At 46.9% G+C, this 19,304-nt stretch overlaps 1 protein-coding gene across 7 annotated transcripts in view; it reads right to left on the bottom strand.

Moving 5' to 3' along the window:
* Positions 1–19,304, bottom strand: part of SPTLC1 (serine palmitoyltransferase long chain base subunit 1) — a 94,451-nt gene that overhangs the window by 49,830 nt on the left and 25,317 nt on the right. For 5 of the 7 annotated variants that reach the window (XR_009447563.1, XR_009447562.1, XM_059656332.1 and 2 more), the window contains exon 6: positions 3,435–3,567. Coding sequence is in view for 5 of the 7 variants with exons in the window: in XM_059656332.1 (XP_059512315.1) it covers positions 3,435–3,567 (133 nt within the window). In the remaining 2 variants the exon portion in view is untranslated. The other 2 variants (XM_059656333.1, XM_059656334.1) reach the window with 2 other exon arrangements.

Genomic DNA, 19,304 nt, shown 5'->3' with positions numbered 1-19,304 from the left:
GAAAACTAATAAGACCCTCGATCTTATATTGGGGAACCAACTAGAAATTAAGCACACATGGACTGAAATAACGAATATTATACAGACGCCCGACAGCAGACCAGAGGAGCGCAAGAATCAAGTCAATGATTTGAAATGCGAGGAAGCAAAAAACATCCAACCGGAAAAGCAAAATGAAAAAAGAATCCAAAAATGCGAGGATAGTGTAAGGAGCCTCTGGGACAGCTTCAAGCGTACCAACATCAGAATTATAGGGGTGCCAGAAGATGAGAGAGAGCAAGATATTGAAAACCTATTTGAAGAAATAATGACAGAAAACTTCCCCCACCTGGTGAAAGAAATGGACTTACAGGTCCAAGAAGCGCGGAGAACCCCAAACAAAAGGAATCCAAAGAGGACCACACCAAGACACATCATAATTAAAATGCCAAGAGCAAAAGATAAAGAGAGAATCTTAAAAACAGCAAGAGAAAGAAACTCAGTTACCTACAAGGGAATACCCATACGACTGTCAGCTGATTTCTCAACAGAAACTTTGCAGGCCAGAAGGGTGTGGTAAGAAATATTCAAAGTGATGAATACCAAGAACCTACAACCAAGATTACTTTATCCAGCAAAGCTATCATTCAGAATTGAAGGTCAGATAAAGAGCTTCACAGATAAGGAAAAGCTAAAGGAGTTCATCACCACCAAACCAGGATTATATGAAATGCTGAAAGGTATCCTTTAAGAAGAGGAAGAGGAAGAAAAAGGTAAAGATACAAATTATGAACAACAAATATGCATCTATCAACAAGTGAATCTAAGAATCAAGTGAATAAATAATCTGATGAACAGAATAAACTGTTGATTATAATAGAATCAGGGACATAGAAAGGGAATGGACTGACTATTCTTGGGGGGGAAAGGGGTGTGGGAGATGTGGGAAGAGACTGGACAAAAATCGTGCACCTATGGATGAGGACAGTGGGTGGGGAGTGAGGGCGGAGGGTGGGGCGGGAACTGGGAGGAGGGGAGTTATGGGGGGGGAAAAAAGGAACAAATGTAATAATCTGAACAATAAAGATTTAATTAAAAAAAAAAAAGAGTAAATTGTCTCATGACTGACAAGAAACTGAAGTTCAAAGACACTGGGTATAACATTTGGAAGCGAATTTAACCTAGTTTTCCTAGCAGTTAAAACCAAAAGGATAACGTATTGTGTGACAAAGGAAGAATACAAACTCAGTTGTAACTGTACACTTTCCCTGGACTTAAAACTCAAAAAGTCTATATAGTGAGGATCTTATATGAGGTGATACTGGATCTGGATGACATGAATTTGTCTGTAACTATTTTTACTAAAAACCAGAAATACTTTAAATCAGCAGTTCTCAAGTCTGTGATGAGTCTTACTGGATTTTTTTTAACTATGTGCAAAAAGTTAATGACAACATTCATTCTCATGACATGGGGAAACACTAGTTCAGGCCATGTGCTGGAGAGCTCCCAGGTTGCTGCAGGGTGATAGAAGGATGAACAGCGTGTGGCCTGCGATGCCCAGGCAGAGCCTATGCTGCGTCCTGGGCTGGGCTGGCTGCACTAACAGGAATTCCAACAGTGTGTGAGAAGCAGTCGGAGGCTGCAGGGGCCAGGGAAGGCCAGTCACTCCGACCCCTCTTTTGAGTGCCAGTCTCCATTCATTCATTCACTGAACTAGTATTTACTGAGCACTATTAAAAGGCAATTAACTACTAAAACTGTTGTATTCCGTGAGTCTGAGGCAAGATGAGCAGAGAGCAGAAGTGTGTGTGCTACACACGCCTGACGACATAAGAAGGCCTGAGGAGCAGGGGGACTCTGACAGGCAGCGAGTGCCATGTGTCCTAGATTCACAAGGCACCAGACCTCTGTAGCTCTAAGTTCTTCTCCACATGCAGCATGGGTCCTGACCTGGCCTGAGAGGTAGGGGAAGGCTTTCCTGCAGAAGTGATATTACATGCAAGGTGAGCAGGAATTAAACAGGAGATGAGATAAGGAACAATATACTTAGCATGTGCAAAGGCCCTGAAGTGAGGAAACTAGTATCTAAGGCTGGTGAGGCTACAGCAGGACAACCTGAGGGAAAATGGTATAAAATGAGCTTGAAAAAGTAGTCTAGAACATGCAAAATCAAAATAAAGACCTGGATCATTATTTCAGGAACAACGGAAGCTCTTAAAAGTGTGACATAATCAGATTTGTATTTTTTTAAAAAATTTATTCTGGCTATGGTGTTAAAAAAAGAGAGAGAGAGAAAAGGAAAAAGTAAATTTGCTTTTGTTTTTTTAAATATGTTAAAAATATTTTTAAAGTATATGTTTTATTTTAGAGAGGAAGAGAGAGTGGGGAAGAGAATCATTGATCAGCTGCCTCCTGCACACCCCACCCCCGTCCCATGCCCCCCCCCCCCCCGCCTCCCCCCGGGATCAAGTCCACAACCCAGCCATGTACCCTGACTGGGAATCGAGCCATGATCTCCTGGTTCATGGCTCTACTCTCCACCACTGAGCCACAACGACTTGGTGTAAATTTGTGTGTGTGTGTGTTGTTTTTTTTAATTCAAAGTAAATTTGTTTCTAAATGCAAAGGGTCATTTAATCGTCTACTCAAAAGACAACAGAGGCTTGGGCTGGAGGCTTCTGGAAGGTGCAGGCAGCTGCCTGTGCTATGCCAGCCATACCCACTTCTCTCTGTCCTTCCTCTCCATAGCGAAGAGCAACCCATCTAGTATACATGCATGAGGGGGCAGATTTGCAACCGGGAATGAAGGAAGCCCTTGACTCATGGCTTCTGTGTTCTTATTTTTTTTAAAATATATTTTATTGATTTTTTACAGAGAGAAAGGGAGAGGGATAGAGAGTTAGAAACATCGATGATGAGAAAGAAACATCAATCTGCTGCCCCCTGCACACCTCCTGCTGGAGATGTGCCCACAACCAAGGTACATGCCCTTGACCGGAATCGAACCTGGGACCTTCAGTCCGCAGGCCGATGCTCTATCCACTGAGCCAAACCGATCAGGGCGGCTTCTGTGTTAACGTGCCATGAAGTAAGACCAGCAGAGACGAACGGTTGGGCTGGGGTACAGAGAAGTGGAGTCTCACAAGGTTACCACATGGCCACAGAGCTGTGCAGGGAAGGGAGATGGTGGGCCTCCTCCGGGCTTCTCGATAGTAATAAATAAAATCATAATGAAAGATAACTGAGTGCCGACACCTTGAGGTACTCATCCTTCTAATGACTGTCTCACAAATTCTGTAGAATTACTTAGCTGTGGTGACTATGAATTTCTTTAAAAACAAAAAAAAAATCATATTATTTTAGGCAGATAGCCTCTAACAAAAGACTTTTCTAGGAGGGTCAATATTATTTTCAAAGGATTTTGATTAGAAACGTAGGTAAAGGTTACTCACACAAACACAATGTCCCCTCTCTTAGAGTAAGCAGGAATAGCACTGGCTATGGTGGCAAATCCATACGAGTAGATAATGGCTTCTTCTGTCTTCATAAATTTTGCAAGGCGGTCTTCCAAATCCAAGTGCACATCTATTTCAATAATAAAAAATTAAATGGTTAAACTGCCATGTAACTCTTTTTCACTAACTAAAGGATAAAAATAAACAGTTTAGTTATTAATACTGTCACCTTATGACCAAAATGTAATTGTTTTCTTTTTTTAAATATATTTTATTGATTTTTTACAGAGAGGGAGAGGGATAGAGAGTTAGAAACATCGATGAGAGAGAAACATCGATCAGCTGCCTCCTGCACATCTCCTACTGGGGATGTGCCCACAACCCAGGTACATGCCCTTGACCGGAATCGAACCTGGGACATTTCAGTCCGCAGGCCGACGCTCTATCCACTGAGCCAAACCGGTTTCGGCAAAATGTAATTGTTTTCAAGTTATAAATTACATAAGCTCTATTAAGATAATTCTGGGCCAATAATACTTCTAAAAACTGTGAACTGAACCAGCTACTCATCTGTCCGGACAATGTGGCTCAATTTGGGGTTCTGCTTTGATACCACTCTAGCCCAAGAATTCAAGGCCCAGCCACTTTATCAGCTTTGAAGTCCCTCAATCAATGCACAATATTCATTACCAATGCCTTCCTGCCTTTTAGCAAAAGTACCAAACCAAACACCAAGACAATTGTCAACCAGCTTCTAACAGAAAAAGGAAAAAGGGGGGCGGGGAAGTGGTTCATTTACCAAAAAGAACTCCACGCACTCTGCACCAAGACAGAGGCTTTGAGCAGAGGCCACTCCTCCACAGCGGGTGCCAGTACTGAACTGTAGCACCTGCCATCACTCTGCAGGATTGAATTTCTGCCTAAATTCCTTTTTAAGTGTATTAGGGAACTAAAATTTAAAGTACCAAGAGAAATGTGGTCCTTTTACAGGGAGAGCTTAGGAAGAATGCTGGTGTGATAATAGGAACAAACGTTGATTATTAAACTTTTTCTTCTTCTTACATCATGGTTCCCGTTAGCCTTTCACCTTCCCAGGCTGAGCCATGAGGCTGCATGCCCCGGATGGAAGAACCAGTGATGTCTAGAATAAACAGTGCACTGACTGGCTTTGAATCTAAAACCTTCCAAGTGGTCTTATCAGGAGAGAAAAGGATGGTTACAACTCCCTTTAGCTCTTTTACTACAGCAGCACCCAAGCCTGGAGAACTGACCGGAGCTTCACCACACGCTCTGTGCAAGGAGAACCAGCAGCTGATTAAGAAAGGGGGGGGGGGGGGCTTCATGGGAAAAAGGAGGGCGGTCAGAGGTGGGGAAGGCAGGCTTTCAGACCGAGGGAACTGGGAAGTCTAGGCAGCAGCAGGGGACCCCGATGTTCCCCAGAGAGGAACGGTGCAGAGGGCTGATGGGCTGACACAGCACTCTGGCCCAGATGCGGAGGCCCTGTCGGAGGGAGCATCACTCCAGGAGACAGGCGAACCCCACCACCCTCAGCATCAGCCTTCCTCCAGGGGGCACTGGCACCTCCCTGAGAGACCAGGGCGAAGTGTAGCTCCTCACTCCTGAGGGACAGGTATGCCCCTCCCCGTCAGGGGCCTTCTTGGTGAGAAGGGGGAGAGGGACAAGACCTGAAGAACTGAGATATACAGAAGAGATGATGTAGCCAGCTGGGTACAAAGCTGGACTGTGAGTGGACTATGTTCCCACTGTAAGCGTCAAGGGCCAGGTTCTCACACCCTCCAGGAGGGACAAGTGAGGAAGGTCAGTTCAGCCACAGAAAATAAGAAACAACTTTCTTAGAATCTATAATAATAAAAGCATAATATGCTAATTAGACTGGACGACCTTCCAGAAGAAGCCGGGGCTGCGAGGGCCGGGGCAGCTGCAGCAGTGGGCAGAGGCGGAGGCAGAGGCCGGCAGCTGCCGGGGTGGCGGGGCCGAGCCCCTTGCACAAATTTCACGCATTGGGCCTCTAATCTTTGACTAAGTGCAAAATCTGCGAACCCATTCTCTGACTTATGAGGCGAGCTAATCTATTGTGAAGCTATCTAACTAGTTGAAGGCAAAATTAAGAATGATAAAAGTTGTAACTTCACAAAAGACTACATTTAAAAAGCAGTTAGGCCCTGGCCAGTTTGTTCAGTGGTTAGAGTGCCGGCCTGTGGACCAAAGGATCCTGTCAAGGCCATGTACCTCGGCTGCAAGTTCCCCAGCCCTGGTAGGGGCACGTACAGGAGACAACCAATCGCTATCTCTCTGTCTCTGTCTTTCTCCTCTCTCCCTTCCGCTCTCTCTAGAAATCAATGGAAAAATATCTTGGGGTGAGGATTAAAAAAAAAGTAGTCAGATGAGGGAGATCCAACAATCTTCTCAATTAATTCATTAATCAAACATTTAGTGAATATCACATAAGGACAGATACTCTGATAAGCACTGGACTGGGTTTCTGCCACAGCTCAGAGGGTCACCCAGCAGCTGTCACTGGAGAACTCCAGGCCGGGCACAAGTACAAGGTTAACCTATGCCTTCAACCGGCAGGTCTGAAACACCTGGGCCCCTTCCACACTCAGAACCACAACACACCCAGAGCAATTTCTGACTGAAAAGGGAACACTCAACAGTGAACCAAAGGCAGGTGCAAACCAGGAAGACACAGATGGTCTAAACCAGGGGTGGGCAAACTTTTTGACTCGAGGGCCACAATGGGTTCTTAAACTGGACCGGAGGGCCGGAACAAAAGCATGGATGGAGTGTTTGTGTGAACTAATATAAATTCAAAGTAAACATCATTCCATAAAAGGGTACGGTCTTTTTTTTTTTTTTAGTTTTATTCATTTCAAATGGGCCGGATCCGGCCCGCGGGCCGTAGTTTGCCCACGGCTGGTCTAAACTAAACCCTGATTGGATGGCAAGAGAGATATAGCAAGGAATTAGAAAATTCAGAAGCAATATCCAGAAACTGAAGCTCTCTTTACTTATAGGGTTCTTATAGGATGTTATAAGGCTACATTCTCTGATTCACTACTAGGAATCATCATCTTATTCCAATCAAGTAATGATAAAAAAATTAAGGAGGTTCTTCCCATTTATCAGTTAAGATATGTATACTACCATAGTCTATTATAGAAAAACACACACATAAAACCACTTGATTTTCATTACTAATTGGTTATCGTCATCTTATAGAACTGACGCTTTCATTATATCAACATTAAACACATTTGGGATTTTTACAGTAACAAAGAAGACTGTATCCCATCTGATCAAAATGGTACCAAAGGGGTACTTGGCTCTTCAAGCATCAGACCTGCACTATCACCACGACCAAGCATGAGGATCTGACCCAGCGCCTGGCTGCTCGCCCTTCTGTGACAGATGGTACCCACAGAAGGACTCAGGAAAAATCTGGCAAGAACAAGGAAGCGGCAAAGCACTAGAGAACCAGTGACCCCACACAGCCGAGCTCGGGCGTGTCTTCCTTGTCCTCCTCCGCAGTGCTCTTTGGGTGCCTCCCTACAGGAGGCTCCCACCACCTGCCACTTCTCACCTCCCATCGGGCATGAAGGCAGGTCCCCTGGGGAAGGCCGCCTTCAAATTACAGTGCTGCCCCTAAACTGGACTAGCTACCCCAAATCTTCACAATTTAGCTAGCAGGTAGACAACCAAGCTACATTGCATTGCTTTCACTCAATCTCTATTTCATAAAGAAAAAACACGCTGTGGCTGCTAGATACTTCTTGCCATCTACAAAAGTGACTTTAAGTGACTTAGCTCTAAAGAACTCGTTTCCCTGGTTAGCAATGAGACAGTAAAGCAGACTTGGCTTTGTTTCAGAGTTTCTACCTAGTTGCTGAAAATTGCATGCCAAGAATACTCTCATTATTATATATATTCATAATCGTTTTTATGTCCTTGCCATCAAGTGTAAGAAGAATCTCTATCCGATAAATCAATGTTACTGGTTCTTACCCAGGCCTAAAAGTTTAAAAAAGACCGGCCTGTCCTCTCCTATCTAAAGACAGTGATGTCAGCCCTGCGAAGCGAGTTCTGTCACAGGTAAATATGAATAAGCTACATAATTTCTCCTGATGTATGATAGTTACTTTGCACAATGACGGAACTCTTGGGGTGGGGCGGCAGCCAACAGGAAAACTGTCAGGGCCTTTTCTCCAACTTTGATGTCTGTCTGCTGTGTCTGTGATCCACTTCACCAACTGGGGCCGCATGCGTGCATGGAGCGCAAGCACTACATTCTCTGATTCACTACCAGGAACCAACACCGTAGGTAAGAGGCCACAGGGGAGGCGGCCAGAAAGCCTGTCTCTCCCAGCACCGGCTGCCCTGGGCAGAAAGGAAGTGCTGGGAGGCAGAGGCGGCACGGGGCCTGGCTGTGGCAATCATGGGGGGCGGGGGCAGCTCTGGGCTCCCTCATCACCAGGGTGGACCCTGACAAGCATGAACCTGCTCTGTGCCTCTCAGGTCCTTCTGTCAAATGGGTAACAGTCATACTTGCCTCAAAGGGTGGTTCTGAGAACCTCTGGAGTTCACGCTTATAAAACTCAGAGCAAAGCCTGGCAGGGAAGAGACAGTAAGTGGGCCGTGTTTGTTCAATTAAACAAGTATTTTCAGAATTTAAAAATGGTTTTCTTTTAAAAGGTAAAAACAGTTACACTGTCTTCTAATTAATTTATCCAAATCGCAGGTATTTAAGGACTATCTTATATTAAAGTCACTTGTTCAGTTTTCCATTTATGTAATATCTCCTCTTAATCTGGTAAGAGCAAATATCAACATTAGAACAGTTTAAAAAACAACCAACCATGTTTTCTCTTCAGGCCTCCATATGCTTGCTTTCCACACTGTTGGTTTTTTAAAATACCTTGAGACTTGGACAGTTTTTCTTAAAAGTAAAAATAACATCACTTATGCACTCATTGGAACATAAATATGGTGCTGAATGTTTCTCAAAATGTTTTCACAGAATCTTATGGGATTCTTACCAAAATGTTCTGAGTGATGCAAACAAGGACTGTTCGCTCCTACACTCTGAAAGTACTCTCCCATGACGGGGGAAGAGTGGCTGATCTAGGAATTCCATGGCCCAGTGCTCTTCCTACTAAAACATGCAGTCATAGTTCAGCTGACTGCTATAAAACAAAGAAAGAACATACATTTAAAAATAAACAAATGAGCAATTGTTTACTGTTGGCTTTAGAACACAGTTAAATGCCACTCTCTCTCACCATGGAACCCTGCCACTAACTGTCTTTTTATCTAGTTTAACACGGTAAGTGCCCAGCCTGTTTTGTCTTCCGGACAGAAAGTATAGTGTCAGTCATCAGTGACTGACTGGGCACTTAAGGTATTAAGACCAAAGAGCCAAGTAGGCATTATATATGCAAAGCAGATCCTGGGCACCAGCAATAAACCACAGGTAAATGAGATATGTATGTATTCTAATCAAAATAAACAAAAAAGTTCTCAACAAGAGAAACTATCAAAGTGCCCTGGGACTCCATTGGCCTTAGAAGGAAAGAAGGCCCTGGCTGGTTTGGCTCAGTGGATAGAACGTCAGCCTGCGGACTGAAGGGTCCCAGGTTTGATTCCGGTCAAGGGCACGTGCCTGGGTTGTGGGCTTGATCCCCAATGGGGACATGCAGGAGGCAGCCAATCAATGATTCTCTCTCATCATTGATGTTTCTATCTCTCTCTCCCTCTCCCTTCCTCTCTGAAATCAATCAAGATATATTTTTTAAAAAGGGAGGGGGGCAGAGAAGGCTCCACAATCTGATAAAATCACTTGCTCAGTTCTACAATACACAAAACAATACAATGAGATGGTGGCAAACTCACCACACAGTCCTTACGAGACTATCCTAAGAATCTGACTAGTTCTACCTGCCAGGCCTTAGGACACAGGAGAACACTTAGCCTAAGGAACTAGATGAATCCTGACTCAGCTGTTGTTTGATTTTTCTTCTGCGGTATTGATCACCTAATATCTAATATGTTACTGTGAAATAAAAAGAGAGAATGTTTTAATAAGGAAATGTACTTTTACAAGTGATTTACATTTATTATCTGAAAAATTGACAAAAAGAGGGAGTATTTTCATCTTTGAAAACAGATGCCTGAATTTGAGACTTTCAGGAAGAGAAAAAAAAAAGACAAAACCTTTTGGGGATCCAGAGAAAGAGACCCTCAGCCTCACAAATACACACGCAACTACAAAGAAGAGGAAAGGTCACCAAGTTTGTATTAGCATTCAGTGCCAAGAGCGAATATACAATATCCTAAATATTTAGGATAAGTTCATTATACAGGGTATTTGAGAAGTTTAAAATTTAGCCTTACTGACCTCAAGTAGCTTCTCTGATCTTATCTAACACCGAAATTTCAAGGCAATTTAATATAACTGCAATAATTTAAGTGATCACGTCCAGAATAGGCAAAGCATAGAAACTATCCTGTTAGAGAACCAAAAAGGGAAAAATATAGACAATAGGCATCTAAAGAAAGGAAAAGGGTGACAAGTCCACATGGGCAGCTGTTAAGGAACAAGAAGTTTATCGGAAGGACAAGGTACTCGAAAACCATTACTCACGACTCCAAGCTACAGCGTTAGCGCCTTGTCACAAAAACACTGCAAATTAACTTCAGCCTTTGCTAGATGACACCGTCTGTTTGAGGCTTCAACTACAGTTAGGAAAAGATGACTCCGTGACCAACAGCCATTTACAGAGGAGCTTATATACAACAATGTGCTCATTATACTGCTTCTGGTGGCACATTCAGACACCTGAAAAGTCAAATCCAACTTAAAACAGTCACTCCAACTGCAAGGTAAAGGTCATGTGTAGCATACTTCCATGTTTGTAAAAATGGGGGAAAATATATATGTACGGAAGTGGTTTACATATGGAAGAACTGACAAACTCTTGATAGTAGTTGTCTTTTTAGTGGTGGGATGGCAGTGGGAAAGGGAAGCCTTTTCTATCTCTAGAAACTTATTGAAGTTTATATCCTGGTCTGAATTATTCAAACAAGAAAATTAAAAAACCATTCCTCTAAAACCCCAATAAAGCCCCACGCTTGGAAGCACACAGCATCCTGTTATGCACAGTAAATTTCAGGTGAGCCAAATGGCAAGACGACTGGGCTAGTCTAACAATATATTTCCACAGCTTTGGGAAAACTGGTCTTGAAGTTTTGAAACATTAGCAATAAATATCTTATCTGTCATCTCAGATGAACTCCCAACAAGGGTCAAGCCACTCATGCAAATAGAATTCTAGAGAAAGAGAGGCTTTTAGGAAAGCAACTTCTTTACCTCAGTAGGCAGGTCACAGAAAGAAAGCCTTATTAATCAGATTACTACTAACAACCCCATAAAAATGCCTTCCTTGTGTTTCTATAGTTAATCAAGGAAATCATTCCCAATGAATCAGAACCAAGCAAACAACGCACGTTTGCAGTAGGTTAGAGCATAGAGAGAGACTGCTCGGAGCCCATTTAAGCCGTTGATCCTGCCATTAAGACCGGGAGTTAGCAATGGGCAAGAAGGCAGAGAAGGTAAACCTCCTCCCACGACCACAGCAAAATTACCACTCCACTGCAGAACAATCCTCACTGAGAACCTCCTGAAGACGAGCTGAACAGAACCTATAACTAAGGATGTACGAGAAGCTACGGTGAGGCGGGTAGGAGGGCCTTGATGCAGAAGGGGCTGGTCTCATACCCATGTGTGGAGGTTAAAAATGGGAAGTGTTATCTAGGCTGTGGAGGTTCCCCTGAAGAGTGAGGGGTCCCAGACCCACACCAGGCTACCTAGCCCAGGCTTCCAGTGCCAGTAAGAAAAGTCCCCATCACTTGTGGCTGTGAAAACCAGCAAAGACTGTGACTGAGACGCAGGAATGCTGGAATCCCAGCCACTCCTCATAAAGAGCCCCCCATGGACTCTGACACTCACTCTGAGCTGTAGCTCAAAAAGCACCATGGTGGTTTGCTTTCTTCCAAACACAGTGTTGGCAGAGGCCACTGGTCCATTGTTGAGTCTCCCCCCACCCCCCCACCCCCCACCTCCTGACTGGCAGGCGGGCACCTTATCTGAGTCTCCATCAACCTGGCGAACTGTAATGGCCTATTTTCCTGCCCCATCAAATTTGCTGTCCACCAAAGCCACTTCTAGCAGCTTTTCCATACAAACAGCCAGTCTTGGCTCATGCTGTGAACTTTCACAACATCTCTCAAAGGTTCACAAACCAAACAAGCAGCATCTGGCCTCGGCATGACCATACCTCTTCCTAAGCAGCCCTAAGTCTGGCACTAGCTGCAGCCAGCCTCATTTTGAAGCTTCATCGATTCCAGGTGCCTCCAAGCCCAGCACAAGTGGCAACCATCTGTAGATCACTCTGTAGCTCCTATCATGTGGCCCTGGAGAAGGCAGAGGCAGTGGCTGACCTTGGCCTGCACCAGAGTGCCTCCCAAGAGGCTCCAGAACCAACACACCTGGTGGCCAGCTACAGACCACACCAAAGCACCACCCAACCACCTCTAAAAACGAGAGACTAAAAGGATGGACTTGGCAGGCACTAGAGCCCCACTAACGCGAATCCTGCTGCACAGGGTCAGCTCCTGCAGAAGTCCTCCAGTGTAGTCACAGCCAACCAGCCTGAGGGCCTATCCCTCCAACTGATGTGCCAACAGCAATCCAGGCTCAGCTACAACAGGAGGCACCCACACCCACACAAGGGACAGTCCTGGAGCACCCAGCTCAGGTTGCTGTGGGGAAGCACGGGACTGGGTTGGAAGGTCTGTGAGGAGGATTCTCTGAAAGGTCGGGGGCCTCTGAGAGGACAGCCCCTACCTTGACTTTTCCAAACAAGTTCGATCCCCGGGGTGTTTTGCTAGAATCTCTGTTTAGTCTTTAAAGGCACGACCTTGTAGAAGCATATACTTTTTCAAGGATACCTACCCTGCTGATTGTCACTAGAGGTTAATTTTAGTTCAAGCTGTTAGGACAATAAAAGCCAAAGGAGGCAGGCGAACGGGGCTCCTTGGCGGCGATAGCTGAGTAGTGCCTTAGCCTCTCTTTCACTGAAACGTGTGTTAGGGTAATTATTCATCCCTCGCTGAGGGTCTGCTGGTCAGCCCCAGCAGGTTACCAGGAAGGTGGAACCACCAGGCCCCATAGGACACCTACTACATAAGACCACTACCAAAACCAGGAGATGTAGACACAAACAGGGAGGCAGCCAAACTGAGAAGAAACATGCCCCAATGAAAGAATAAAATAAAATTCCAGAACTAAACAAAATGGAGACAATCTATCAGATACAGAGTTCAAAACACTGGTTATAAAGATGCTCAATGATTTAACAAAAATATTGGAATTACAAAAATGGAGATAGAAAACATAAAGAACCAGTCAGAAATGAAGAATACATTGGAGAATGTCAACAGTAGATTAGATAAAACAGAGGATTGAATCAGTGATTTGGAATATAAGGAAGCATACATAAAAATACCCAATCAGAATAGCAAAAAGAAAAAGGAATTTTAAAAAAAGGAAAAAACAGTTTAAGGGCCCTCTGGGACAACACCAAGGGTGCCAACATTCACCTCACAGGGGTGCCAACAACAGATTAAAAACCAATTTGAGGAAATAATGATGGAAAACTTCCCTAAACTGTTGAAGGAAAGAGACATACAAATCCAGTAAGTACAGAGTTCCAAACAAGATGAACCAAGAGAGGCCCACACTAAGACATATCATAATTACAATGACAAAGAGAGAATCTTAAAAGTATCAAGAGAAAAGCAGCTAGTTACCTACAAAGGAAGATCCTGTAAGACTGTCAGGTGATTTCTCAACAGAAACTTTGCAGGCCAGAAGGGTTGGCAGAAAGTATTCACAGTGATGAAAAGCAAGGACCTCCAACTAAATTTTCTTTACCCAGCAAGGCTATCATTTAGAACTGAAGGTCAGATAAAGAGACAACAACAAAAAGCTAAAGGAGTTCATCACCACAAACCAGTATTATATGAAATGTTAAAGAGACAAGGATGAGGAGGAGGAGGAGGAGGAGGAGGAGGAGGAGGAGGAGGAGGAGAAAGAGGAGATGAAAACAAAGATACAAAATAAAATGGCAATAACCTCATACCCATCAATAATTACTTGAAATGTAAATGGATTAAATGCTCCATTAAAAGACAAGGTGTGCCCCAGCTGGTTTGGCTCAGTGGATAGAGTGTTGGCCTGCAAACTGAAGAGTCCCGGGTTCGATTCCGGTCAAGGGCACATGCCGGAATTGCGGGCTCAATCCCCAGTAGGGGATGTGAAGGAGGCAGCTGATCAATAATTCTCACATCACTGATGTTTCCATCTCTCCCTCTCCCGTCCTCTCTGAAATATATATATGTATGTGTATGTGTGTGTGTGTGTGTGTGTGTGTATTTATATCTGTATCTATATCTAAAGACATACTAGTAAGGTGGCTGAGTGGATAAAGGAATAAGACTCTTACAAATGCTGTCTATAAGAGACCAACTTCAGGTTGAAAGAGACATACACATTGAATGTAAAGGGATGAAAAAAGATATTTCATGCAAATGGAAATGTGAAAGAAAAGCTGGAATATCAATATTTATATCACATGAAATAGACTTTAAAACCAAGGCTACAAGAGTCAGAAAAGAACTCAGCAATTCCTCTTCTGAGGAATTTATTCAAAGAAACCCAAAACACTAATTAAAAAAGACATATGCATCCCTATGTTTACTGCAGTATTATTTACAACTACAGTCCCAGTGCAAAGATTCGTGCACCGGTGGGGGGTCCCTCGGCCTGGCCTGCACGCTCTCACAATCCAGGACACCTCAGGGAATGTCGAACTGCGGTTTCAGCCAGATCCCTGCAGGCCAGGCTGAGGGATCCCACTGGTACATGAATTCGTGCACTGGGCCTCTAGTATGCATGTAAGATCTTTGGTTAGTCTCTTCCCGCCCTCCCCCCTTCCTTCTGAGATTCATCAGTCTGTTCCATGTTCCCAGGTCTGTGCATTGAGCGTCTTCCCCCTGGTGGTCAGTGCACATAATAGCTACCGGTCAAATGGACAAACAGTTGCTTAGGCTTTTATACATCTCGATAGCCAAGACACACAAAAAAACCCTAAGTGTTCACCAATAATCAAATGGCTAGAAAACCAAGACAACATATGGAAGATTAACAAGAATAAAAAAAAATGGCTAAAGAAGATGTCACGTGTGAATCTTGCCATTTGCAACAACATGGATAGACTTAGAAATGTTATGCTAAGTGAAATAAGTCAGGCAGAGAAAGGCAAATACCATGTAATTTCACTTATACATGAAATCTATCAATATCTAATCTAATAAAAGAGAAACATGCAAATTAACCATGCCTCCGCTACACCCACAAGCCATGCTCACAAACCACACCCGCCAGCCAATCAGGAGCAAATATGCAAATTAACCCAACTAAGATGGTGGTGGCCACGGAGCTGGAGTGAGCAGGAGGCTTGGGTTGGCCCCAGCAATGGAGGAAGCCAAGCTTCCTGCCTGCCCTGCCTGCCCTGAGCTCCGCTCAAAGCTACAAAGTTTCAATTATAGAAGATAAATAAATCCCAGATACCTGCTTCCAGCCTGCAGCTGTGGACAGCCTGGAAACAGCCCTCAGCCCCTCACCCAGGCTGGCCAGGCACCCCAGCAGGACCCTCCCACCTGAAGGGGGTGTAGGCAGCCTGAAAACAGCCCTCAGCACCTCACCCAGGCAGGCCACACCCCCATGGGGTGAGGGTCCCTGCTGCGGGGCTTGGCCAGCCTGCAAACAGTGATCAGCCACTCACCCAGGCTGGCCAGGCACCCCAGTGGGACCCCCATCCTGATCCGGGACACCCTTCAGGGCAAACCAGCCGGCCCCCACCCATGCACCAGGTCTTGATCCTATATAATAAAAGGAAAATATGCAAATTGACCCTAAGAGCAGAATGACTGGGAATGACTGGTCACTATGACACACACACTGACCACCAGGGGACAGATTGCCCCCTGGTGGTCAGTGCAATCCCACAGGGGGAACTCTGCTCAGCCACAAGCCAGGCTGATGGCTGCCAGCATAGCGGTTATGGCGGGAGCCTCTCCCACCTCAACAGCGCTAAGGATGTCCGACTGCAGCTTAGGCCTGCTCCAGGTGGCAAGTGGACATCTTCCGAAGGCCAGCATGTGGACATCCCCCAAGGGGTCCCAGACTGTGAGAGGGCACAGGCCGGGCTGAGGGACGCCCCCCCCCCCAGTGCACAAATTTTTGTGCACTGGGCCTCTAGTCTACACTAATAACAGAGAAATGTGCAAATTGGTGTCAATCCGCTATGCCCACCAGCCAATCAGAGCGACCATGCAAATTAACCCAACAAAGATGGTGGATAATTTGCATACGCAGGCGTGGAGTGAAGACTGAAGGCTCCAGCCAGAGTGAAGACTGAAGACTGAAGAGGCTTGGCTTCTCAGCTGCGGCCCAGCCTCGCTGCGGCCAGACCAAGGGCCTGGGTCCTGGATGCCGGAGAAAAACCGGTGCCAGCAGCCAGGGGAAGGAAGGCCTATTGTGCAAAACTTTGTGCAACGGGCTTCTAGTATATCTATAATAATAAAAGCATAATATGCAAACCAACCAAACAACTGAACAGCAGAAGGACCGTCCAGATGACCTTCCGGACATCCACGCTATGACACACACTGGAGCCAGGCCAGCCAATGTGGGTGTGATACGATTGGTCGGGGGGCCCAGCCATCGCCCCATGATCACCCTGCAGAGGGAGGCCGAGGAACCCTCTGTGGGGCAATCGATGCGGGGGCTCTGCGATCGATAGCCCCGCAGAGGGAGGCCCAGGCCAGCCAAGCGATCACACCCCATGCCTGTAACCCGCAGAAGGAGGTGACCAGTGGTGGTGGAGGGGAGGGCAGCGCTGCACAGATGGCAACCAGTGGCAGCAGCAGAAAAAGGAAAGCCCCAATAGGCTCTGATCGCCGGCCGGGCCTAGGGACCCTACCTGCGGGGTCCCAGATTGCGAGAGGGTGCAGGCCGGGCTGAGGGGCACATTCCCCAATGCATGAATTTCATGCACTGGGCCTCTAGTCTAAAATAATAAAAGCGTAATATGCTAATTAGACCAGACACCCTTCTGGATGTCCTTCCGGACGAAGCCCAGGCTGCAGCCACCACAGCTGCAAGGAAGGAATCAAGGCATCCGCAGCTGCGAAGGCCTACTCTTCCACAAATTTTATGCATTGGGTCTCTAGTATCTACACTAACAATAGGGGAGTATGCAAATTGTCCGGGATGCTGTCATTTAAAAACCGTTCAGCAGGCTGCATGCACAGCAGGCTCGGGTGGGTGGGGACTTGCAGCAGCGGGGACGGGGGGGAGGGGGAGGTGGGCTGGTTGCTATGATGTGCAATGACCACCAGGGGGCAGACGCTCAATGCAGGAGCTGCCCCTTGGTGGTCAGTGCACTCCCACAGGGGAAGCGCCGATCAGCCAGAAGCCAGGCTCACGGCTGGCGAACGGAGCAGCAGTGGCGGGAGCCTCTCCTGCCTCTGAGGCAGCGCTATGGAACCCTTGGGGGATGTCTGCCTGCCGGCTTAGGCCCACTCCCCTAAGCCGGCAGGCAGACATCCCCTGAGAGGTCCCAGACTGTGAAAGGGCGCAGGCCGAGCTGAGGGGGCCCCCCCTTCCCAGTGCACAAATGTCGTGCACCAGGCCTCTAGTGTGTGTATCTACACTAATAAAAGACAAAAATGTAAATTGACCATACCTTCGCTAAGCCTAAGCCACGCTCACCAGGCAATCAGAGCAACTATATGCAAATTAACACAACCAAGATGGCGGCTGGTAGCCACGGAGCTGGAGCGAGCAGAAGGCTTGGTTGCCCAGTGATGGAGGAAGTTCCTGCCTGCTGCGGCCAGCTCTGAGCTCCATTCAAGGCAACAAAGTTTCAATTATAAAAGCTAAATAAACCCCAGATACCTGCTTTCAGCCGGCCGTGGACATGGAGCTGGAGCGAGCAGAACGCTGGGTTGCCCTGGCGATGGAGGAAGCCAAGCTTCCCGCCCGCCCTGGCCGGCTCTGAGCTCCACTCAAGGCTACAAAGTTTCAATTATAGAAGGTAAATTAATCCCAGAAGGAGAGGCTGGGAGCTTCCGTTGCCGGGGGGGCTTGGCCAGCCTGAAAATGGCCCTCAGCCCCTCATCCAGACTGGCCAGGCACCCCAGTGGGGACCCCGCAACCTAAAGGGGGTGTGGCCAGCTTGGAAACAGCCATAAGCCCCTCACCTAGGCTGTCCAAACCTCCATGGGGTGAGGGTCCCCACTGGGGGGAGCTTGACCAGCCTGCAAACAGCCACCAGCCCCTCACCCAGGCTGGCCAGGCACCCCAGTGGGGACCCCCAACCTGAAGGGGGTGTGACCAGCTGCAAACAGCCATCAACCCCTCATCCAGGCTGGCCAGGCACCCCAGTGAGGACCCCCACCCTGAAGGGGGTGTGACCAGCCTGTAAACACCCATCAGCCCCTCACCCAGGCTGGCCAGGCACCCAAGCGGGGCCCCCACCCTGATCCGGGACACCCTTCAGGGCAAACCAGCCGACCCCCACCCATGCACCAGGCCTCGATCCTATATAATAAAAGGGTAAAATGCAAACTGATGCAAACAGCAGAACAACTGGGAATGATGGGTCACTATGACACACACTGACCACCAGGGGGCAGATGCTCAATGCAGGAGCTGTCCCCTGGTGGTCAGTGCACTCCCACAGGGGGCGCTCTGCTCAGCCACAAGCCAGGCTTATGACTGCCAGTACAGCGGTGGTGGCGGGAGCCTCTCCTGCCTCCTCAGCAGCGCTAAGGATGTCCGACTGCAGCTTATGTCTGCTCCCTGCTGGTGAGTGGACATCCCCCGAGGGCTGCCGGACTGCCAGAGGGATGTCTGACTGCCAGCTTGGGCCCGATCCCCCCAGGGAGCAAGCCTAAGCCAGCATGTGGACATCCTCCAAGAGGTCCCAGACTGCGAGAGGGCACAGGCTGGGCTGAGGGACACCCCCGAGTGCACAAATATTTGTGCACCTGGCCTAGAGTATATATATAAAAGCCTAAGCACCCGTTCAAACCAGTCGACCAAATGGCCGGTCACTATGATGCACACTGACCACCAGGTGGAAGATGCTCAATGCAGGAGCTGCCACCTGGTGGTCAGTGCACTCCCACAGCCAACCTCCTGTGGCTGGCCAACCTCTTGTGGTCCCTCCCTTCAGCTAGCTGGCCCCGATCGACCCCGATCGGGACTGGGCAAGATGGCCCCAATCAGCACCAATCGCTGGCCAGGCCAATGGACCCCACCCATGCACTAATTCATGCACTGGGCCTCTAGTTTTCAAAATAAAAGAACAAACAAAACAGAAACAAACTCACAGATACAGAGAATAAACTGATGCTTGCCAGAAGGCAGGAGGGTTGAGGAGATAGGTAAAAATGGTGAAAGGGTTAAGAAGTACAAATTGCCAGTTATAAAATTAGTCAAAAGGATATAAAATATAGCATAAGGAATATAGTCATAATATTATACTAAAAAAGTGCCCCAGTGCACGGATTTGTGCACATTGAAAAGAACTAAATTAGAAGGTGGTTGGCAGAGCAGGACTGGGCGAGTGGACTGGACACGCCCTGGAGCCAACGTCCTGTGGTAACCCCCAGCCGGCCACACCTGGGGTGGCGCCATGGCTAGAAGGGCATCTGTGG

Source organism: Myotis daubentonii, chromosome 11 (assembly GCF_963259705.1).
Source record: "Myotis daubentonii chromosome 11, mMyoDau2.1, whole genome shotgun sequence".
Lineage (NCBI taxonomy): Eukaryota > Metazoa > Chordata > Mammalia > Chiroptera > Vespertilionidae > Myotis > Myotis daubentonii.
The sequence above is the reverse complement of the archived record's forward strand: the minus strand, read 5'-3'. Positions and strand labels throughout refer to the sequence as shown.